We start from the raw sequence: 24,842 nt of genomic DNA on the forward strand, positions 1-24,842 counted from the left end.
AGTGATTTAGAGCATATGTTGGAGGAACAGGTTGAGCCTAGGGCTAGGCTGAGCAGGGAAGGCTGTGTGTGGTAATCACCTCCTGCTGTAAACTTGCAATATTTGGTGTTACTTTGTAAGTGAAGAATTAGATAATGTTTTCACCCCTCAGCCATAAGGCCGAGACTACATATGTGGTGAAAGGGAAACAGCCTGGTGTGTGTTTGTGTTTAAGAGACCAAGAAACAGACCAGGCAGGATAGCACACTGGGTAGGCCATGCAGGTGCCTAGTGACGGAGGTCAATGGATCTGTTCACAGAGGAAGCAGTCAGCTTGTATTGAGTGTAATACAGAATTGGCACCAGGAAAAGGGTTGAGAAAACAATTTCAAAATTGCTGAAGTATCCCTTTTCCAATGTTTCTGAAAGAATTTTTTTTTTTTTTTTTACTTTTTATTTCAAAGTGTAACTTAATTTCCATGAAGGAGTTTAAGAAAGTCTCAGTCTGAATGAAACATTTTCACTGAGTCAAACTGACACTTTTCAGTTTATTTACTTTTGGTTTGTGAACTCTTTTAACATTGACTTTTTGTCCCACTTTAGAATGGGACAATTTTTTGAAAAATAGAAAATTCTTGCAGGGCAGGAAAACTGTTTCCTGCTGACCACTAAATGGGTCCAGCATGTCATTGTTTAGACATCTTCATAGGTGGTGTTCGCTTTGCTTCCTATAACACCAGTCCTGTCCATGTCTTGTGCAAACAGTTGCATGTGTGTTACTTTTAAAAATGTGCTCTTTACAGAGTAATGATTTGGTACCTAATAGACACATTGTACTTGATGGCTTCTTGTGTTTGGTGATGTGCTACCAAGCCCTGTTAAATCAATGGAGATGTCCTATCTCCTAGAACTAGAAGGGACCTTGAAAGGTCATCAAGTCCAGCCCCCTGCTTTCACTAGCAGGACCAAGTACTGATTTTGCCCCAGATCCCTAAGCTGCCCCCTCAAGGATTGAACTCACAGCCCTGGGTTGAACAGGCCAATGCTCAAACCACTGAGCTATCCCTCCCCCTGTTATATTTATGGATCTTCCTCAGATCTCCTCATTTGAAGTGATGATGTAACATAGCTGTCTAATTCTTCATGTTAATTGGAGGTGGAAGATGAAAATTTTCTTTGGAGAGGCTGAGTGACCAGGCTCCTGACTCCATGAGAAAGGGCTTTCTAGACACAAGGAGTGGGCAGGTTCCACTCCTCATCCTAGGCATGTATGGGAGGAGCATGATCTCTTAGGAAGGATTGTTGGGTCCCACTCTGAGGAGTGTTTCTGGGGGTGACTGTGCTGGAAACATTGTTTCATGGGAAATGTTGACATTTCCAAGTTTGTTTTTCTTCAAAATTGGAACAAAAATAAAAATTTTCAGAAGGACCCGTGAAATGTCAATTATAAAAATCTTTGTCATTTTGCTTAACAATTTAAAAAAAAATATTTTATATATATTTTTACATTTCATGATATCTGGAGAAGTAGCACACTGCATGTCATATACCAAGGCGTGTGAACAGTCAAAATATTCTATTTTTTTAAATCAAGGGCAGCTTGAAACATCTTACTACATGCTAGAAAACAAACATATCTCTGGTTTGTGTTGTAATACAATTGTTTAATTCCAGGCAAACAGGAATAGTGAAACAGCTGCTTCTCTGACTAGGACACTGAGTACTATCTTTTAAAGATCCATGTATCAGACTGTTTCATTACAACACTATATTACAATAGTATGCATTATCATTGACATAGCATGAAATAAATAGTGTGTGTGTGTGGGGGGGGGGGGGGGTGGGAAATCTTGAAACCAATGATTTTTTGAAGTAAGAAATCTTGTTTTGGAAAATGTTCCTGGGAAACTTAATCGAAATCAATATGATTTTATGAAAACTATTGATGTTGTTGAAATGCCATTTTTCAACAGCCAAGTGAACAGTTTTCTGACCAGCTCTTGCCACCACTCCAGTTTCTCTTTCCTGCTTCTCTGTTGAGCAATTTTACGTACATGAGTAGTCCCACTGGTTGTGGAATTGCTCATGTGCATAGATTTAATCAAGTTAGAAGGGCTTGGAGGATCAGAACCTTAATGAGCAATATTGCCTTGCTCTCTGTGCTCTGGTGCATGTCAGTGCTACTTGCATTGTTCCCCAGCATTGTTTTTTATCTCTTATAAATTGCTAACCAAGAGGGAAGCTATGGAACCTATTCCACATTTTGAAAACCTCTATTATTTAGGATCAACAAGGCCCAAACCAGTCTTTGGCTTCATGCCTAAAAAAACACAAGCTGTGCATCAGTCTGATGTAGTCTGCATCCCTTAGTCAGGCTTCATACCTGCTTAGTTATGAAATTGCCTTCTTTGGAGGTATTAAATTCACATACATATAAAAAAAAAAGAATTAACCTGCTGGCTTGTTCATCTCCTTGGCAATAATATGCTTCCTCCGTGTTAGCTTGTGGGGAAAATAAGTTGATACATTTTTAAAAGTGGGAATCCATAAGTCTTGGTGTTCAGAATGAAAACAAAAAGTTTACCAGTGTGCCGGGACAGTGCCTGTCATTCCAAAGTCACCAGTCATAATCTCAGAATAAATGTTCTGCTGTGCATAATAATATATGGAGATATACCTATCTCCTAGAACTGGAAGGGACCCTGAAAGGTCATCGAGTCCAGCCCCCTGCCTTCACTAACAGGACCAACTACTGATTTTTCCCCAGATCCCTAAGCGGCTCCCTCACAACCCTGGCCAATGCTCAAACCACTGAGCTAGCCCGCCCCCTTCAAGCACAGAACAGGTACCTTTAGCTACACTCTCTCCCACTGGTGCAATTTGCAGGAATGCACCCTATGCAATTGCTTGATTAGCTGTGCAAGAGGGGTTCCCTCCTCAGGGGAGGGCAGGTAGTTATTCCTGGCTTCTCCTGTGAGTTCTGCCAACCTTAGCACTTCAGGGCTGGACAGAAGCACAGCTGCTGTCCAAGGAGTCCGCCTAGGAGCTCTACTGAACTTTTAAATTTCACATTCAGTGTGTGTCTTCCTTGTATGGGCACTACCAGCTGCCAGGAACTACTCCTCAGAGTGGGGGTGACAAGCAGCTGCTGCTCCTGCACTCCTGGTGAATCATTTGGGGGCTTCTTCCTTCAGGAGGACTGAGTAAACCTGGCCTCTCTTATTCCCACTCACTGAAACTACTTAGCTTAACATCCTAAAAAAATAAGTGCTCTGAAACACAAATGAGGTTAAATGAGAACCACATGATATCTGAAATATTACCTACCTCATTGGGGGCACAGTCATTGAGGGGATGGCTCAGTGCAGCAGAAAGAGGTGTCTGCCGACGTCACATGGTATTGTCACAGGCGCCATGAGTGATGCAACTGTTTAAAGTTAATCCACAAAATCATATTTACAATAGAGGAACAAAAAGAGTAATCCATGAACCAGAATCCCTGCCCTGCTTGCATCACACCACAAAGAAAAGCAGAATTAACAAAATAAGGAAGCTGGGAAAGGGAGTGGCTATTGGTTGGTTTTTTTCCTCTGTACCCAAAGAACAGAGAATGACATATTCCATAACCCCGCCTAGACATTGCCAGAAGGGCTCCTCATGAATATAGTCAGGTCCCTAGTTATAAGTAATTAACTCACATTGAATGGTACCTTTCACAATGAATGGCCCCATTAAAACCAATGGGACTTCTTGCAAGGTACCATTCAAAGTGAATGAAGGTCTCAGAATCTGGCTCAATAACAATACTTCTCAAACAGGTCTCAATGTATTGACTTAGGGCCTGACTTTTTAAAGGACCTTGATTTGGCCTCCATTTTTGCAGCTGCAGTCCCTTTTGCCTGCCTGCCCCCCCATAACTACAGCGGTGATGGACAGAGACAATTATTTTGTAATGCAAGAAAAGAGATACCAGTAGCTGGGTAGACTCTGTGTGATGGACAGGAACACGGACATTGTTATCTAGGATGAGACATATGTGGACAGGTTACCCGGTTTCACCAGTTCAGTTCACTGCTGTGGGTTATTGCAAAACTATTTCTTGTGGGTTGGGATGAGACAAATGGGAATGGATTTATTATCTCTTGTTGTGCAATGTCAGTTGAATACTGTGTGTGTATTGCAAGAAATCCAACTATTTCCTTAATGAATCCATATCTGGGGCAATTGTTATACTCAAGTTACTTCACCTCAGAAATGGAACAAATTTTGCATTGGGTAGGATCCTCTTTGGGGCAGATTTAGGGTAATAAGGCTCTGAAAATAGGGTGCATTCACTTAAATTCTAGAAATAATTACAGTAACAGGAAATGGAATTAATGGATTCTAAGGTGAAAAGGGACTGTTGTGATCATTTAGTCTAGCTTCCTGTATGACAAAAGTCAGAGAACTTCCCCAAAATAATCACTGTTTGGACTAGAGCATATCTTTAAAATAAACTATCGACCTTAATTTAAAAATTGCCAGTGATGGAGAATCCCCCACAATCCTCAGTCATTTGTTCCAATATTTAATTCCCTTCACTGTTAAAAAATGTATGCCTTATTTGCAGTCTGAATTTGATTAGTTTGAACTTACAGTTATTGGATCTTGCTGGACCAAATCTGGGCCTTAGCCGCTTTGGCCCAAAAAAGTATAATAAAGTCTAAATACTTCTGTGGATCTGTGCATTTGTGCCTTAGTTCCCCACCTGTAATATGGGGGTAATGGCATTTCACTATTTCACAGGTATGTTATGATGCTAAATGCATTACAGATATATGGCCCCCCATTACCACACTATGTGTCTGGGTTTGGAAGGAAGATTCAGTGCTGGGGACTCACAGATGAGAAGGAAGTTTCTTGATAACTAAACTGCATTTTCAGACACATCCCTGTTTTTAGCTCCTTATTTTGGTTTATTTTTCCACATAAACCCTTAGTTTGCACCCAGGGAGCCCTTTATGGATGGGAAATGTAGATGTCTAACACCCAACCCTCAGCAAAACTGCTCAGACCCTGATCCTGCCTTGTGATTCATATATGCATCCTGACAGACTCCTCAAATTTAGTGGAGCTCTGTCCACGTGTAGCAGTCAATTTGTACAGATCATAATACAGCATCCGGCCTGAGGAAGTATCCAGCAGATATCTGAGGGGAGCAGATGGGTTTTGTATCTTAATTACTCTCCTCTACTGAAGATGTAGTTTTTAATATGGGAAAAATCATTCAAATAACACTTTTGTCTCTGCAGCATTTTGGAAGAAAGTCTGAGATTCCAGATGGAACTGAGACAAAATCCTCCAGTAACTGAATGACAAAAGACTCAGGGGCCGGCACGGTTAAATTGCTGGCGGATAGCTAGTGTCTGGATTCCAAGAGTGCAATACATCCAAGAGGATCTTAACACCAATTTCCCACAGCTCAGAAAACCACATCCCTCAAAACTGTGTCAGCAACATATATTGAACATAGCTATCAAAATGTAAACCAGATGAATCCTATCTACAGTAGGAAAAATGGTGTGTTTTTAAAATGTGATAGCTAGTACATGATATCTAACATGTTTTAAAATCCTATAGACAGGTCTAGGCTCACTTGAAGCAGCTAACACATGTTAAAACTACATCTGTCCCTGTCTACACTAGGTTTTTAAGTCTCAGTTATCACATTTTAAAAACACACCATTTTTCCTACTGTAGACATGCCCATGGAGTCTGGGGGGAAAAAGGCTAGATTCTTCACTGGTGTCCATCTAGTGCAGTCATTGAGACCAGTGCAAAATAGGTGTGAACACACTATCAAATGAGAAGCATGGTGCTTTATCTCCACTTTTCACTGGTGTAAATGACTGCACAAGGTGTATGTCAACAGAGAATCAGGTCCTGGGAGCAGAACAGAAGAAAACTGTATTTCAGCTATTTGTGCTTCTACTTTTAGCACAGTCTGTTGACCTACATTGTATATATTCTACAAAGAAGTTTACTTTGACATTCATAGATTTACTGGTAGAATGAGTCACCTGTGTCACTCAAGGGAAAATTCAATATGTCTAACTAGAAGAGACTCACAAGTAATGGACTCACATTTATATACATTGGCAAGTACACCTCTACCCCTATATAACACTGTCCTCGGGAGCCAAAAAATCTTACTGCGTTATAGGTGAAACCGCGTTATATCGAACTTGCTTTGATCCGCCGGAGTGCGCAGCTCCACCCCCCCTCCCCCGAGCATTGCTTTACTGAATCCATGTTATATCGGGTCGCGTTATATTGGGGTAGAGGTGTATCATGTATAAAACTAAAACTTAACTTCCCAATAAAATAGATTTTGGGGCTTGTTGCTGAAAATGTTGAAAAGTGGCTATGGTCTGGAATCCAGACACTAGCTATCCACAGGCAATTTAATCCTGCCTGCACCTGAACCTGCACCAGCCCCCCCTCTAACAAACAATCCCCAACTGATGTGAATGAGCCATTGATATGAGAAAGAGAGCAAGGAGGGAGATGCAGACAGGTTTGTTAACCCTTTGCAGACCACTTGCCCAGGCAAATAATTCAAAACTTATTTTGTAGTGAATTGTGGGGAAAATATGGTTGAACACTTAGTTCCAGGAAAACTTTTATATTTAAAAATTACTGAATGGATGTTGTCCCTCTCTTCCCCCAGTCCCCCCAAACTTGCAAAACAGAAATTCACTGGGAAGTTACTTCCATTGGCTTCAGAGGGCTTTGGATGATGCCCTATGACCAAGCAGAGAGAGGTAGTATTTTGAGACAGTTGCCAACAAGCCAACATAAAGTTTTAGAGAGGAAGTCACATTCCATATATAGTGTCACTTGTGCAATGGGTTGATGTCTGTTATTCAAGGGTAATCTAGGAAGTGCCAAACTGGATCAGACCAGGGGTCCATCTAATCCAGTATTTTGTCTCTGACAGTGTCCAGTACCAGCTACTTCAGAAGAAGGTGTAAGAACCCTGCAGTAGACGGATGTGGGATAATCTTCCCTCCCCTCCCCCCGCGCACTAGATCTATTCCTCATCTCAGATGGTTCAAATTTAGCTTAGCCCTGAAGCACAAGGTTTAATATCCCTTCCAAAATGTATTCATTATAACTAGGACCCTACCAATTTCATGGCTATGAAAAACGGGTCACAGACCGTGAAATAAGCCTTTCCCCATGAAATCCGATCTCCCCCTGCTGCTAGGAGTGCCCCGGCCAGGGGGCTTCTAGCTCCCGCTGGGCTGGCAGAAGGACCAGACTTGTCCATCCCCTGCACAGCTGCTCTTGAGGGTAGATCATCAGACCCACCTCCACCTCCACCTCCACCTCCAGGAACCTCCTGCAGCCAAATTCATTCTTAATGAAATTCCACCTCCTTAGATGAAAAGTCTTTACTCATTCCACTTGACCCTTTATTTGTCAGCCTCAGAACATTTTTGTTGTTACTTTAACTAAAATTGCTTCTCTCATCTCTACATTCTTTGTCTATTTCTAATAGAAAAATGTCACCCCTTCAAAATATAAGCATTATAGATCTTCTGCAGTGTTTCCAGGCATATCAGTCAAACATTGCTTGCTGCATCAAAGCTATATGAACAAAGAATTCTGATACAGACTTACACCCATGGAAGTTGGCTAAAGAGTATTTTACATGAAACAAAAGTAATAAAAGCCAAAACAAGGTGTGCAGTATTGAATGAGTAATTTAATGAGTAACACAGAAATGACAAATGATTTGAAAGTAATTCAGGTGACAGCTCTCTATTTGGTATTAGGAGAACATTTCCCTATCCCATAATCCTTCCTTCCTTCCTTGTGTGATAATCATTGGCAATAATAGACTTACTGATCCCATTGATTGTGCAGTAAGGTGGCTCTCAACATGAATGATGATGGAGAACTCTGGCCCATTGTATCAATGGGATTATTTTCAGAATAAGGACACCACAAGTATATCTTGACAGGAAGTGACCTTTAGATGGTATTTTGTAAAGGATGAAGTTGGTATTGATAGAGACGAATCTCAGTCATTCAATATTGTACAAGTCTATTATGTACAATGCTGACTTTCAGGCAAGGAAGAAAAATCTACTACATTTTAAAACAAAGAATTAAAGCAGAAAAAAACATGAGATGAAAGGTCAGATCTTACAGCCTTTACTCAGGTGAGTAATCCCATTGAAGTCAGTAGGGTTTCATATATAAGGGCTGCAAGATGGGACCCTGATTTTCTAAAAGATGCTGTCATTAAAAAGAAGAATTTCCATGAAGGGAGGAATCAGAGGCTGTTACTTTATTTCAGTGGTGCAACGGCAGGAGGCAGCACATCTTGCCTTGATCGTGGGGTTTGTACATCCAGGGAACACTTTTAAACTAGGACAGTTTGAGTAATCGTCCACATATTTACAAGGATTGGCTGAAAATGAAACAGAGCATAAGATTAGGTATTAACAAGAGGAGGGGGAAAAAGCCCCACGCTGTTTCCTTTAAAGCATATTTTGACTCTAAGTATTTTTCACTGTATTTTTTTTCTGTTCAGTTTTATTTGTTCCCCAGTAAAACTGTAGAAGTCTAACAGAAAAATTGTTCACTTAGTTTAAGGCAATTTATCAGGTGCAGCAATACTTTGTTTTAATACAGCTTATTATAATACAATTACAAGACAAGTCAGGTTTGGAGGTCGGTCACATTTTAATAAGACTAGAGCAGTTCTCTCTCCTTCTATTTCCCATAAGAGTTTTGTCTCAAGAATGAGCTATCCAGATTTGCAAACCTAGTGTATTCTGTGAAGTGTATCATTATATCTTCCTGGTAGTCCTGGAGGAACAAGTCATATGGAACTGTCCTACTTCTCTTGTACCTTTGCCCAGGGGCGTGGCACAGTCTCACTTGGAGAGCAGCCATACTGTCCCTTTATTCCCAGAAGCATTGTGCCTGCCTCAGGTGCAGCACCTCCGGGAGTTTGTGGCTCTCAGAAGTTACAACAGCAAAATCCATTGCAGATTTTTCTATATACTCTGCAGTTCTTAGTGTACAAATACAAGTGGCTTTGGTTTTTAGCAAAAGGCACTGAGAGTTTACCACATAAGAATGGGGGACGAGAGCCACCTCTCTCTGCCTGGGGAGGAGCATCAGGAGACATAGCAGGTGAAACACTCAGCCATTGGGCCAGCTTTTTCTCACACACTCCCTGGCAGCTGCTGCAGTTAGAGAGGCACCACAGCAATCTTGGAAGAAATTTGTTGTTCAGAGGCAAAGGGGCTAACACATGAAACACAAAGTGCTGGAATGTGCCAATGCTCACTCACGTGGTGAAGACTTAGTTCCACTGGCTTCAGTGGAGCTACTTGCATAAGTAAGTGCTCACTAGGGTGAGGAAAGGTTCCACACTGAGGCCCGAAAACTATTACCCAGAATGAGAGGTAGGAAAATGCCATTTTCCCTCATGGACTGGATCAGTGTTTCTCAAGCTGGGGTCGCCGCTTGTGTAGGGAAAGCCCCTGGCAGGCCGGGCCGGTTTGTTTACCTGCCTCGTCTTCCAGTCCGGCCAATCGTGGCTCCCACTGGCTGCGGTTCGCTGATCCAGGCCAATGGGAGCTGCTGGAAACGGCACAGGCCGAGGGACGTACTGGCCGCCGCTTCCAGCAGCCCCCATTGGTTTGCAGCGGTGAACCGCGGCCAGTGGGAGCCACGATCGGCCGGACTGGAAGACGGGGCAGGTAAACAAACCGGCCCGGCCCACCAGGGGCTTTCCCTACACAAGAGGTGACCCCAGTTTGAGAAACACTGGACTGGATGAATGACTCGGTCTGAAACCCTTGAGGGAACTTGCTCATGCCATTGTAGGTGTTGGGGGGGGGGGGAGAGGGGGCGCAGAGGTAGGGAACTTAATGATCTCCTGGCTCATATTAAGCAGCATATGCCCAGCTATATTTCTCTCTATATAATCTCTCTATATAAACTTACTCCACAAGTTCTCTCATTGATTTCAATAGAATTCATTATATACTTATGTGGTGCCTAGCACAACAGGGTCCTGGCCCATGATCATGGCTCGTAAGCACTATCATAAAGCAAATAATAAATATGAACAATTGCAAAGTCCTATTCAGTACAGAATCATAGAAATGTAGGGCTGGAAGCGACCTTGAGAGGTCATCTGCCCCCATGCTGAGGCAGCATTAAGTATTCCTAGACCATTCCTGACATACTTACCTAGCCTGTTCTTAAAAAAACAAACAAAAAAAAAACCTTCCAATGACGGGGATTCCACATCCTCCCTAGTAACCTGTTCCCATGCTTAACTATCTTTACAGTTAGAAAGATTTTCCTACTATCTAACATAAATCTCCCTGACTATAAACTGAGCCGATTACTTCTTGTCCTACCCTGGGAGGACGTGCAGAACAATTGATCACCATCATCTTTATAATGAAATTTGACATATCTGAAGAATGTTATCATGTCCTCCTCAATCTTCTCTTCTGATGGGGACACGATAACGTTATGACAGTCCCCTGACAGGATAACTATCCCCTCTCAGAAGCCCTTACATGAGCCCCTACACATGCTCATTTTTAAATATAACATGGTTAGCAATGAGTGTGTGTAAGGACCTCGCAGTCATGTTCTGTAGGCAAGATTTTTGAGTCGATAATTTCTCAAAGCCTTCCCGCCAAGGGAATTAAACATTGTTTTAATAAGTGACAACTTTGCCACTGCAATACTTCAAGCTGCTAAAACTTACTGCATAGTCCGTTGTCACAAGCATTAGGGCAATCTCCACACACTGGCCCTGATTTGTAAGGTGTGTTCATTGTGTTTCTGTAATTCCCCCTGAAATGGTAAAATTAAACAGCATAAATTGTGAAGTCATCCTACAACACATATCTTATTTACACTCAGGGGACATTTACACTGCAGTCGTGTGTGTGTGATTTGCTGGTTGTGTAGACATTCCTGCACTAGTTCTAATCTAACCACAATGCTAATGGAGCAAAGATGCCATGGGACAGGCTTCAGCACAGACTAGACACGTGAGTATGTGCCAGGGCCGGCTCCAGGCACCAGCGCAGCAAGCAGGTGCTTGGGGCGGCCAACGGAAAGGGCGGCACATCCGGTTCATCGGTGGCAATTCGGCAGAAGAACAAAGTGGCGTGGTGGAGCTGCCACCAAAGTGCCGCCGATCGCAGCTTTCCCCCCTCCCCCCCCGGCCGCTTGGGGCAGCAGAAACACTGGAGCCGGCCCTGGTATGTGCCCAGCAGGGTCAGGCAGGCTTATACAGCGTGGGCTGATGTCTACTCTACCACACACTCACTGCTATATTTTGCAAGCTAGTGAGAATAAAACTAGCACAGACGCATCTACATGACTTGCAATCACATCCCTGGCTGCAGTGTAGACACACCCTTCGTCTGGTATGTGTCAAACAATAATTTCAAATGTCAAAATGTAAATATTAAAATGAATCAAAGGTGTATGGCCAAATCCCATGCACTGCTTTGAAAATCTTACCCCGTTGTCTTTATTGTTAATGATTAAGGCTACGTTTTAGTCACAGGTTTTTTTTTAGTAAAAGTCATGGACAGGTCACGGGCAGTAAACAAAAATTCATGGCCCATGACCTGTCCATGACTTTTACTAAAAATACCAGTGACTAAAACTTGGGTGGGGGGGCCAATGGTGCTCTGGGGGTGGGTGGTCCGGGGGTGCTGTGGGTGCTGGGGGCAGTGGCCCAGGACCCTGCTGGTGGTGGTGGGGGCGGGGGGGCAGGCACCATTGTCCGGGACCCCTGCTGATGGTGGGAGGGGGAGGGTGGATGGGGCTGGTAGGGGGCTGGTCTCCCTACCCGCTCCACGTCCCTGCAGTTCCTAGGCGGTGGAGGGGCCAAGGGGCTCACAAGCGCCAGCTGCCACAGCGCTCATTGGCCGGGAACCACAGCCAATTGGAGCTGCAGGGGCAGGACCTGTGGGAGCGGGCAGTGTGCAGCACGGAGCTGCCTCTGGCCCCTCCACTGCCTGGGAGCTGCAGGGCCATGCCAGTGGGAGCTGCGGAGCCCCTCACTCTGAGGTAAGCACCCCCCCACACACCTCCCAACCCCCTGCCTCTGGCCCTGAGCCCCCTCCCACACACCCAAACTGCTGCTGCTGGCCCAGGGTCAGCACCAGTCATTGCAGAAGTCACGGAGGTCACAGAAGGTCATGGAATCTGCGACTTCTGTCACCTCCATGACAGACTCGTAGCCTTATTAATGATAGATTGCTTACAATACTTGCAAGTGCTTATGTGCCATCCTGAGTAGCGGGCTCGCAATGACCAGCACTGCTACTTCAACGGAAGGTGCAAGAAACCCTGCAGGAGGCAGTTAGTAGATAACATGTCCTAGGGAAAGTTTCTTGCAGGCCCCTATTAGTTAGAAATACGAGCATCTTCTTTTTCACTTACCCGGCTGTTAAGAAAAAATGCTTAGATTTTTAAGCAGAGCAGACCTCACTGGGCAATTATTGGGGGGTTTGTGGGTTGTTTTATTTCAAAATGTAATTTGCATGTATGCTTCTGCATACCATCATTACGGAATTGCTCCTCTGACCATAAGCCCACTTTAAAAAATATCCTGCATTTTGCAATGTAGCTGACAGCTCCTTGGATCATTTTGATGAATTAAAGCACTAAGGAATTCCGATATTCAATGAAATCCATAGTTAATACATACGCAGGGCAGTAATGGCAAACGTAGTAGTATTTGTAAAATCTCTGAGGACAATAGGCAATTGCACAACCAATCTGGTAAGACTTGTACCAAACCACCTGGCGAGAGAAGAGTAAATAAATGAGTGAATATGAAGGGCTCTATATTTTTAATATAATAAATTATACATTTAAAAACATTTTCCTATGAAGTTGAGATTTGGGCATATTATCTTATTACACAATGTAGCAGAATATGTTACATCTTGTAGGAAAGGAAACAGAGACACTATGTAGTTTTCATATTGTCTTATTCACCCTTCATAGAAAACCATCTAGGATGTAATTGGAATGAAACCCAAGCAACACAGTAGATTCTCAGGCACCTGAGTTTTTAAATCAGGCATAGATACACAAACATATACACTGGGTTCAACCACAAATTGTTGGACAAGAGGCAGGAATCAGTAGATAAAATTATCTGCTCTGTCTTACATGCAACTGGTGAGACTAGATGGTCATAATGGCTCCTTCTGGTCATGAAATCTAAGACAATACAATTGTACAGAGCGTTTGTAAACCAACCTACAGATGTTTATCTCCCTAGGTTCTTATCTTGCCCACATTCCAGTAATAATCAAATGCCTCCAAAAATTTACAAATATAAATTAAGTCTCTTTTACACTTACTTCTTTCCTAGCCTGTAGGGGAATTAGCTTGATTAGTTTATAACTAGTGCATGAGAGTGTATGGGTCTGAAGAATGTATTGAAGGAAAGATGATGTTAATTTAGGGCCTGAACAACAACAGCAAGAACAAAAAAATCTAGTAGGTTATCTAGTCTCTCTCTCTCTGCCAATGTGGTATTGTTCCCTACAATTTATGGAGCTTGGTCTAGCCTAGTTTTAAATTATGCAAGCCATACAGTTTCCACCACATTCCTTGGTCTAACAGACCTCACTGTGGGGAAATTGGTCATAATATTTAGTCTACAGCTTCCATAGTTTTATTTTGTTTTTTGTCCCATTACTTTTGTTCTGTTGGAATAATTCTTATCCTTTATGGTGTTTATTCCCTTTAAATATATTGAGGCTGTTATTTCTCCTACCCCTGGTAATCATAGAATCATAGAATATCAGGGTTGGAAGAGACCTCAGGAGGTCATCTAGTCCAACCCCCTGCTCAAAGTAGGACCAACACCAACTACATCATCCCTGCCAAGGCTTTGTCAAGCCGAGCCTTAAAAACCTCTAATCATTTAGCCAAGCATGTATTAGTTAAAACATGAATATGACAAGTGGTGTTATGGTCCTTTACCTGAGTATAATGGCCAATCGCTGCACCTGGTGTGGTTGACCCAATGCCATATATGAAATTTCCCACCTCATTGTACCAGGCTTGAATTGCATCTGACCAGGATTTGAGAGCAGTTGACATGTAGAGATTTTCGCCACAGCCCACTGCTGAAAATGGAAAGGAGACCATTCACAAAAGTTGATGAAAGGGGCTTAAGAAGATACAAAAGCTTCAGCATGTGGGCAGAACTAGTAGAAGATTCAGGAATTTCTAGGAGAGCCTGGTGGGAAGAATCTATTTCATTTCCTGAATACCCACATTTTACAACCCTGGCCTCTGTCACTCTTCAGGTCATGAGTGAATAGTGTTGGGTACATTCCAGCGGTTCAAAGGTTACCTTTGGTTCTCATAAGTATTCAGAGATTCAGATGTTTATCTTAACTTTCACAGCAGCGATAAGTTAGCAGAACCCAGATACACCAAAATGCCAACATATCCCTAAAACTCTGAGATCCATCCACTCTGGACAGACATTGCTGCCAGCACAAATAAACTTCTTGACATTGCCCCCTTGTTCCTTGTCTAATAATATATAGAGATATACCTATCTCATAGAACTGGAAGGGACCCCAGAGGGTCATTGAGTCCAGCCCCCTGCCTTCACTAGCAGGACCAAGTACTGATTTTGCCCTAGATCCCTAAGTGGCCTCCTCAAGGACTAAACTCACAATGCTGGGTTTAGCAAGCCAATCTCAAACCACTGAGCTATCCCTCCCCACATCGTGAATAGTCACATATTGGCCCAGCCTTCTTGTTTCCTCCATAAACTATGTCCAGATTTTAAGGATCTATTGTTAATCCATCCTGGTGTTTGGTATAAAAATATTGGGAAAATAGGATTTCTTGCAAAGATTCTTAAATCAGGAGTAACTCCATAGATGTCAGTGGAATTACACCAGTGTAAAACTAGTGCAATGTAGATCAGAATCAAAGCCTAAATTTGGATCTGGATTCTAACTTTCTCATGTGTCAGGAGTGTTCACATCCAGGGTCTTGCTTTGGATTCACTCTTGAATCAATCATAAACTCAAATTAACAATAGCCTTGTTCAGCATTGGCCTGCTAAACCCAGGGTTGGGAGTTCAATCCTTAAGGGGGGGGGGGCCACTTGACAAGTGGGGCAAAATCAGTACTTGGTCCTGCCAGTGAAGGCAGGGGGCTGGACTCAATGACCTTTCAAGGTCCCTTCCAGTTCTAGGAGATGGGATATCTCCATTAATTATTATTATTATTATCACTCTGTGAACAAATGCAAGTGACCTCAATTAAAAGGGATTTACCTTCTCACCAAGCACTTTTCATATTATTAGAGCTGTTTGGGGATAAAGAATGGGAGGAGAGGGATTTGAAGGAGATAAATCTAAAAAAAAATGAATTTTTTTCCCAATTTTTCTTCAGAAGTTAAAAATGGTGAAATTTCTTGGAAATTTTTCATTATTTCTTTGATGTTGAATCATAGTCAATATTCAAAAAAACGTTGCATACACAGAATAGATGAATCCATACACTCCAGTGTTATAAATGTTATTCATTCAGCAAAATATTAATACCACTTAAATATGAACGGGGTTACATTATCTGCAAATTGTTTGTATAATGGGTTGAATGAAGCATTGTTCATTTAAAAGTGATACTTTACTTACTAGTTGTCCTTCTGTTTGGGGGACTATGGGATAAAGTACATTGATTTGCCCAACTCTTGGCATTCTTTGCAGCTGCAGGACTCCATTCCTTAATTAAATGAGAAACATTAGGTGTTCAGATGTGTACCTCTTTGTACTTCGTAATGCAGAACATAGAAGAGGACATACACTTGGGAATTGCATTTTCAGTGTTTAAAATTTTCTTGACAATACCTTCTCTCTCATTTGGGCAGTAAAATGAGGAGCAGCTCAGTAGCTGCACACCTTAGGAGAAGGCTAGATATCACGGTGGTTAGCTAGATGGAGAATACATCACAGGGCAACCTGGGAGACCAGACCTAGTGGTTTTTCCCTTCAGTTCAAAAGGAGATATCATTTTTCATAAGCAACAAGATTTGTCATATCCAACGCACTCCCTTCCCCTACTAACTCCTATGTTCATGAACATTTTATCAGGAAAAGGATTCAAATGGCATGTTTTCTGCCAGGGGATATGCTATGCCCTTCCAAATTCTCTAGTAACATTGATAGGGTTTATATGCATTATAGATTGCTTTGCAAAATGCATCTTACCATCCTCAGCATGTTGCTAGCGGTTGGCATCACCCCTCTTCTTAAGGCATTGTGCTTGTCAACAATCTCCTTTTGTTGATATGCGTTGTCAGTTGACAAAGAAGCTAAACCTGGAGTCTAAATTAAAGGAACGTACAATAGTTTTTCCTGTATTTGGTTGTGTGAGTCTAAAATATTTTAATGTAAACCTAGGAATCAATTCCAATTAATGTGTCTTTAAAATATTTCATGAACTAATTATGTGTATAAACTTAATTTCATCAGAATGAATCTGTCAACCAATCATTGATTAATTAATTATAGATCAGATTCTAATATCTTTATTCTATGCTATATAGCACCTTACTTCATGTGTGGTCCCAGTGAGTACAATTTAGCAATCAGAAACTGATAGTGTTAGCTATTCTTAGAATTTTTAGACTTCCAAATTCTTTGAAATATATTGGGCCAAATACAGTTCTGTTAAAGACAGGAAAACTCCACTGAATGTATTATTATTTATTTATTTACTAGGGCTGTCAATTAATCGCAGTTAACTCACGTGAATAACTAAGAAAAATTAATTGCAATTAAAAAAATAATGGTGAATAATCACAATTTTAATTGCACTGTTAATAGAATACCAATTGAAATTTACTAAATATTTTGGATGTTTTTCTACATTTTCATATATATTGATTTCAATTACAACACAGAATACAAAGTGTGTGTTATTTTTTATTACATATATTTGCACTGAGCAGGGATAAATAAAAAATATAGTAGTTTTCAATTCACATCATACAAGTACTGTAGTGCAATCTCTTTGCTGTGAAAGTGCAACTTACAAATGTAGATTTTTTTTGTTACATAACTGCATTCAAAAACAAAACAATGTAAAACTTTAGAGCCTACAAGTCCAATCGGTCCTACGTCTTGTTCAGCCAGTCGCTCAGACAAACAAGTTTGTTTACATTTACAGAAGATAATGATGCCCTCTTCTTATTTACAGTGTCACCAGAAAGTGAGACCAGGCGTTTGCATGGCACTTTTATAGTTGACATTGCAAGGTATTTAGGTACCAGATATGCTAAACATTTGTATGCCTATTCATGCTTCAGCCACCATTCCAGAGGGCATGCTTCCATGCTAATGACACTCATTAAAAAAATAATGCATTAATTAAATTTGTGACTGAACTCCTTAGGGGAGAATTGTATATTCCCTGCTCTGTTTTACCTGCATTCTGCATATATTTTGTTTAATAGCAGTCTTGGATGATGACCCAGCACATGTTCATTTTAAGAACACTTTCAATGCAGATTTGACAAAACTCAAAGAAAGCACCAACATGAGATTTCTAAAAATAGCTACAGCACGGGACCCAAGATTTTAGAATCTGAAGTGCCTTCCAAAATCTGAGAGGGATGAGGTGTGAAGTATGCTTTCAGAAGTCTTAAAAGAGCAACACTCTGATGTGGAAACTACAGAACCCGAACCACCAAAACATAATATTAACTTTCTGCTGGTGGCATCTGACTCAGATGATGTAAATGAACATGCATCGTCCGCACTGCTTTGGATTGTTATCGAGAAGAACCATCCGTGAAAATACCATGAAATGTTTCAGTTCTTTAGTATACTATAGAATTTCTTAATGATTGTGAATGTTATACATAAGGTTACAAAACAGTTTTCTTTGTACCCCTCTGATTTCCCAGTTATGACTATCTAAGCTCAGTCAGTATTACTGCATGTGTGTGTCATTTCACTTTTCATTTGTAAACCTTACTCAGCCTCAGGGTCTTAGGCCCTGATCCTATGATTGCTTCTTCATGTGTCTGACTTTACTCACATGAGTAATCCTATTGCTAATGAGAGGACTACTTATGTGAGTAAAGTTAATCTGGAAAGTATTTGCAGAATCTGTCCTTCAGTTCAGTGGTTCTCAACCAGGTATATGTGTATCCCTGAGGATACGCAGATGTTTTCAAGGGGGTACATCAGCTCATCTAGATATTTTCCTGGTTTTATAAAAGTACTAGCAAAGTCAGTACAAACTAAAATTTCATACAGAAAAAGACTTTTTTTTACTGCTCTATATACTATACGTTGAAATGTAAGTACAATATTTATATTCCAATTGATTTATTTTATAATGATATGGTAAAAATGAGAAAGTAATAATTTTTCAGTAACAGTGTGCTGTGACACTTTTGTATTTTTATGTCTGGTTTTGTAAGCAAGTAGTTTTTAAGTGAGGTGAAACTTGTGGATACTCAACACAAATCAGACTCCTGCCAGGGGTACAGTAGTTTGGAAAGGTCGAGAGCCACTGCTTTAGTTTGCCTTGAACACTTATGCCATTTAAAGGATTTAAGTGCTTGTATTGCTTTAGGGACTTAACTGCGTTTAAAATTTCACCCTCCATCCCCTCAAAAATGGGTCAAAATCAACATGAAATGCTTTGAAATAACTGAAGTGGAACATTTCAAATGACGTAAAAATGATTTTTTATTTATCAGTTTGCAAACATATTTGACATTTTTACTTTTCATTGTGATTCAGAAATCTCAAAATATTCATGGGATTGGAAAAATGTTTCCCACCCAGCTCTCGTCCTACCTGTCCGGTGGATGGCTGCAGCACAGCAGACAGACACAGGAATGCAGCCAGCAGAATCATCTCTGAAAAGGGAAGAACAACCTGCTTAGTTCTCCTTCCTGCCTATAGCTTATGTTTATTTAAATACATCCCAGCAGAAGTGTGCTGCCGTGTGCTGTATATGTCTGGGGGTTTTCTCAATCAGAAAGGCAGTGGTTTTGTCACCAGGTCTTTATACTAGAGAAAAACATGCTCCTTTCTTTCTCTCTCTGTTACTTCTAACAGCACTATGAGCCAACCAGGAACCCATGTTTTTCTCACAGTACATGCTCCTCTACTAGAGGGATTTCCTTTCTACTAATGACAGGTTTCAGAGTAGCAGCCGTGTTAGTCTGTATCCACAAAAAGAACAGGAGTACTTGTGGCAGCTTAGAGACTAACAAATTTATATGAGGTTGATGGATTTCCACTCCATACGGCTAAATGCAGTGCCTGGCATAATGACAGGTTTCAGAGTAGCAGCCGTTAGTTAGTCTCTAAGGTGCCACAAGTACTCCTGTTCCTTTCTACTAAGTGAAGTGTAGAGGGATGTCCTAATTTCCCTGCATGGAGGAAGGGGAGACATTACTACTGCTGCCACTCTGTCTTCGGGCTTTCGTTATGTGGGGACAGGTTTAGTTTCTAACCAGAGCTCCATAGGAATCTTCTCTGTGGAGACTGCAGAGGGGATGCACTGAATTAGCACGTGCACTACCCACCTTTGCAATACTCCCTTCCTAGCCACTTATGGGATTGCCCTTGCCCATACTGTCCATCCCATTGTGGAGGGGATGCTGAAGACATGGTACCATAGCTGCCTCCTCAGCAGATTTTCTACTGCTGGGGACATGCACCTGAGTTTACAGCAGCAGAAGCCAGTGCAAACCTGATTTGAATTTAGCCCCTGAGGTTTTGTTCAAACCAGTGCCCTTTGTTTATAATTGAAAGCAGAGAGGTGGCCATCTGCATGGAAGGAAAATAAGGTTTAGGGCTAGATGGTAACGTTAGATACAACCCTGAGCAAGGGGTGGTGTATAAGCTCCCAGAAGTATCCTTAGGAGACATCCTTCTGTGACTCAATTCCTTCTGTTTACTCCTTGCTCCTCAGGATAGTAATTTATTGCTGGTCTATAGCACCAATGCCAACTTCTACTCCCAGCTCCCGCAGCTTTCCTCATGACTCTGGCCAGTAAGTAAGGGCAGAAGCTCAGTCTCTGTCCATTCCCCTTCCATCTGCTCTCAGGAGGGAGTAAGTGGATAAGTAACTCCGCCTACACCTACCCAACCTTTGAGTAGCTCACGTGAGAATGCTGAGGGGGGATTCCTTCTCCCCAGTGTGAATGCATAGTCCTAGTCACAATCTGGCTCAGGGATCGGTCGGCAACCATTCAGAAGTGGTGTGCCGAGTCTTCATTTATTCACTGTAATTTAAGGTTTCACGTGCCAGTAATACATTTTAACGTTTTTAGAAGTCTCTTTCTATAAGCCTATAATATTTAACTAAACTATTGTTGTATGTAAAATAAACAATGTTTTTAAAATGTTTAAGAAGCTTCATTTAAAATTAAATTAAAATGCAGAGCCCCCCGGACCGGTGGCCAGGACCTGGGCAGTGTGAGTGCCATAGGTGGCCTACCCCTGATCTAGCTGAATAACTGAGAGGAATAAACATTGATGTGTTTGCTGTGTTCATGTTCAAAGGGTAGGTGATTAATGACCAGCACTGGAATATTGCTATAGATCAGGAGCTGAGCCAGGGATTGTGTCCCAGGAAAGATGAGTTGTTTCAGGACTTTTGTTATAGAAGGTTTGCCCATAGTATAATTGTGTGAATGGGACACAGCAATGATGACCTGTTGGAATGCAAGGCTGCCCTTGAGGTCCACCTAGGAGCCATATCGAATGCAGCTGCCCACTTCTTGCACTGGACAGGACTCTTAGCATATGAGAGGTGTGCTTGAATCCTTACACTGCATTTCTCTCTGATTCTGGATGCAATTCAAAAAGTGCTCGGGAGTATTTTCAAATCCCTGTAAGACCCAGGACACAATTATCTCTGGGGATCTTCGCTCCCTGTCATTGTCGTTAGGATCTGCTTGGAGGCTTTGGCTCTCAGTACCTGTGGTTTAATTGGCTTGGGCTAGTGGCTGAGCTGCAATTCACTTCCATTGGTCCTGTGCCCAAGCCCCAGTCTAAGTAGGCTTAAGTGTCTGATGCCAGGTTGATTTATCATTAGCTTAGTTTTATATTTGGTTTAGAGGGAGGTTGATGGTTGTGGTTTAATGTATTCCTGGTAAAATGATGATGGGATTAGCTGACATTACCATGTGCTGTGGAAGTGGGTCTCTAGAGCTACTTGCAAAGAGAGCATGTTGACAGGGTGCGTAGGGGAAAAGTAGGTTGCACTTTTCCTACCAGTATAGCCAGCACCACTGCTCACCACATTGCTTGTATGATGCTGGAAGCAATGGGCCATCTCCTTACTTGTAGCTCTATCAACTTCAGTCTCTAAAACTGTATTGACATCAATGAAACTAAATCCACTTACACCAGGTAAGGAACTGGTCCATTATGTCTTCCACAATCTTAATGTCTGCCTGCACTCCTCTTGGCTTTGACAAGGTGTTGTCTATCTGTAGACTTATCTGATGCGAGGTAGTCTAGTAGTATACTTGCCTTGTGACATTGTATTCTAGTAGCTGACTCATATGGAGGATAAGGGACCTTCTACTGCTACCATTAAAAGAGTTTCTGCTGTAGCTGAACTGGTCTAGTCGTGTGTTTTGTGCAATTTTAGAACCAAGGTTGTAATCTCAGCTCCCCAGATACAGATATGAACATACAAAGTATCTATAATATGTCTGTGGCATATGGATTCATTATGGGCCAGTTCCTCAGCTGGCAATGAAACTATGTTCATTTTCACTATCTAAGGATCTGGCCTTAACTTCTAAAACTAAACAGTTTAATGCTGATCCTTAGGGTAAATATATGTAATTTTTCTTTCCTGGTAATACATTTTCTGGTACTGTGTTGGTTTGACTTTAAGGTATAATTAGTACACATTTGTTATCTTATAACTTTACCTTACTATTTCCAAATGTAATATTATGCATGACTGCACCAGTACTTGAGATTAAAGAAATATTTTTAATAAAATGATTTCCCCCCCCCCCAGCATTTCATTCTGCACTAGACAATAGGAGGATTTTTTGGTAAAATGTGTCTGTTTTCAGGTGGAACCGGGCCACTCTTAGAGCAAACTGTGCTCTTATCCAAGTGGAAAAAATGAATTTTTCACATAGAAGTGACTTTGGCATTAAAAACTTGGGAAAATATATGCTGTGGCATGTTCTGAGGTGAAAATAACCAACTCATAGAAATTGTGAATATGGTTAAATTTGCACATAGGACTGAGAATCTCCCCAAAGGAAATGGCAAAAATGTTCATTCTAAAATTTTGTAATAAAAACAAAATATAATGATGAGTTTTTTACATGATTCCTGCAAAGTTACAAAAATGCCTGCAGGATCCTATTGGGTGTCAATGGGACTCCTACTTACTTAGATGTTTTTGAAAACCCCATCCTTTTCACCCAAATGCTTATGCTTTAGAATAGAGGTTCCCAAACTTTTCTAATTGCATAGCCCCTTCCAGATCTACCAGCTGCCAGTATATTCCTACCCTTCGCATCACTGATACTTTGTGTGTTCTTAACACTACCTGTCTTTAGCCAGCTGTCCACATTTCGTTGTTATGTACAGATATAGTTATAGTGCAATGTATACAACTGTAAAAAACCCTGATTAAGTTCTGAGCTCAGTTAGACTGGACAGTTTCTGAGTAACGGAACCCGTGCTGTACGGTGATTGGAGGGGAAGGTGCCATATGTCAGCGTCTTTGCGTATCTGTGTTCTCATTGGTACATCTTGAAGTAAATTAACCGTATTTTTATTTAATTGTATTGTACATAACAAGCTCCCACTGAGTTTTAAAGCTTCATCTCAGTAGCCTATTATGAAAATGCAATACATTAAATAATGAATAAATAAAACCCACCATTACACAATTTCTCCCACATACCCCCTCCCTCACAGAGATGTCTTACATACCCCCAGCGGCTTACGTACCACAGTTTGGGAACCCCTGCATTAGAAGATGTAAACCTAGTTGCTCAGAGAGTTAAACTTTAGAGCCTGATCCTGCAATCAGCTCTGTGCTCCGTACTTGTGCAAAGTCCCATTGATATCATGGGGCTGATCCATGCGCACCATTGCAGGATCAGTACCGTAATACCTCCAGCCTGTATTATTTCAGCATTACAGGCAGAAATCTTCTTGTGTGTGCTTCTGTTCCCTTCCCAAGGGCTGAGTCTTGGAAAGACTCAATCTAGCCTAAACTATTCATACAAACCGGGCTGTCTTCCTCTCTTACAAAAGTGCAACCCTCCAATTCATTATTTATTATCTAGTGAAACTTTTAAAATTACAACAAGGAGTTTGGTGGCAGACTTCTTCGTGAGGTTTTTACCCACGAAAGCTTATGCCCAAATAAATCTGTTAGTCTTTAAGGTGCCACCAGACTCCTTGTTGTTTTTGTAGATACAGACTAACACGGCGACCCCCTGATACTTGTTTTATAATTATACATACTACAATTGTTCTTTAGGTAGCTCTCTATATGTGCAGCTATGTAAGGAGACAGGATCCCTGTCCTGAAGAGAATTTTATCTAAGCCAATAGTGCACACAAAGAACTGGAATTTAAACATATATATTATTTAATACCCCTGCTTAACTGCTGCTTTATTGCCTAGTCCCATCGTGTAAAGGACACTTTTTATTGTTTCTTGATTCTTTTCATATTTTCTCTTCTTACTTTGGCTAACCCTTTGCCTATATTTTACCCTTCCTCATTTCACTGAAAAAAAATCCAGGCATTAGGTTGCTCTGAGTGCCTGAATGTTTCAGACAGCCTTCTTTGTAGCAGATTATATTTTAAAACCTGAGAATAAGGTCTCCACATGTTAAATAAAGGAATGTAAATCTTACCTTTCCTTTCTGGGAAGACAGGAAATGTCTTCTGCACCTTCCAAGAGTTGGTGGAAGTGAATGGATTTCTTCACCGGAGCATGATATATAGCTCACCTGTTTCCTGCTTTGGCAAGATGACTCAGCGTCACAGCAGATTTAATAAAACCCTAATTGGAACTGGGTAGAACACTGGGTTTGTTGTACATGCTTCCAAAAAGATGTTATTTGCATTTGATTTTTACTTCCTAATATTGTGTATTTGGAAAGCGCCAAGAGATCTCTGCTTCCAATTAAGCAGCTGACCTGAGTTTCTTATACATTGCTAATTACACCTCTACCCCGATATAATGCTGTCCTTGGGAGCCAAAAAATCTTACCGCATTATAGGTGAAACCGTGTTATATCAAACTTGCTTTGATCTGCCAGAGTGCTCAGTGCCTCCCCGCTCCCCCGGAGCACTGCTTTACCATGTTATATCCGAATTCGTGTTATAGCGGGTCACGTTATATAGAGGTGTATAAGTAAATTTCACAATTAGAGCGAACTGAATAATGTCATGTCACAAAGGGTCTTTACAGAGAGTTGACACACCTAGTTATCTCTAAGGCTTAGTGGGTCTAATATTCATTGACACCCGTGGCTTTCAAACTTGGGTACACGAGCTCTTGTCGAGGGTACACGAAAAATCCTTTAAAATTGGACAACACATTTTATTTAGTACAGAGGTTTTTTTTAAAATGTGGGGTGGCTCAGGTAGGGGATGCCAGGTGGCTAGGGCCAGCCCTGTGGGGCAGGGCTCAGGGAGGGAGTATCTGTCTGGGTTGTGGGGGAGAGGTGTGACCAAAAATTTGTAAAACTCGCAGGGGAGGCTCAGCTCATTTGAGTTACAATTTTTGGTTCCGTC

The 24,842-nt window shown here is 41.4% G+C and overlaps 1 protein-coding gene across 1 annotated transcript; it reads right to left on the bottom strand.

Annotated features, from left to right (window-relative positions):
- Positions 1-7,709: 7,709 nt before the first annotated feature.
- Positions 7,710-24,035, bottom strand: LOC128834567 (cysteine-rich venom protein pseudechetoxin-like). The gene is made up of 8 exons (XM_054023475.1): positions 23,957-24,035; positions 18,888-18,949; positions 16,284-16,400; positions 15,711-15,798; positions 14,029-14,174; positions 12,737-12,831; positions 10,772-10,860; positions 7,710-8,440 (listed from the first exon to the last, which is right to left on the bottom strand). Exons 2-8 carry the CDS (start codon positions 18,945-18,947, stop codon positions 8,313-8,315), a joined length of 723 nt encoding a protein of 240 aa, XP_053879450.1. The 5' UTR covers positions 18,948-18,949; positions 23,957-24,035; the 3' UTR covers positions 7,710-8,312.
- Between the last annotated feature and the right edge of the window lie 807 nt (positions 24,036-24,842).

The sequence above is a fragment of the Malaclemys terrapin genome, chromosome 3, assembly GCF_027887155.1.
Source record: "Malaclemys terrapin pileata isolate rMalTer1 chromosome 3, rMalTer1.hap1, whole genome shotgun sequence".
NCBI lineage: Eukaryota > Metazoa > Chordata > Testudines > Emydidae > Malaclemys > Malaclemys terrapin.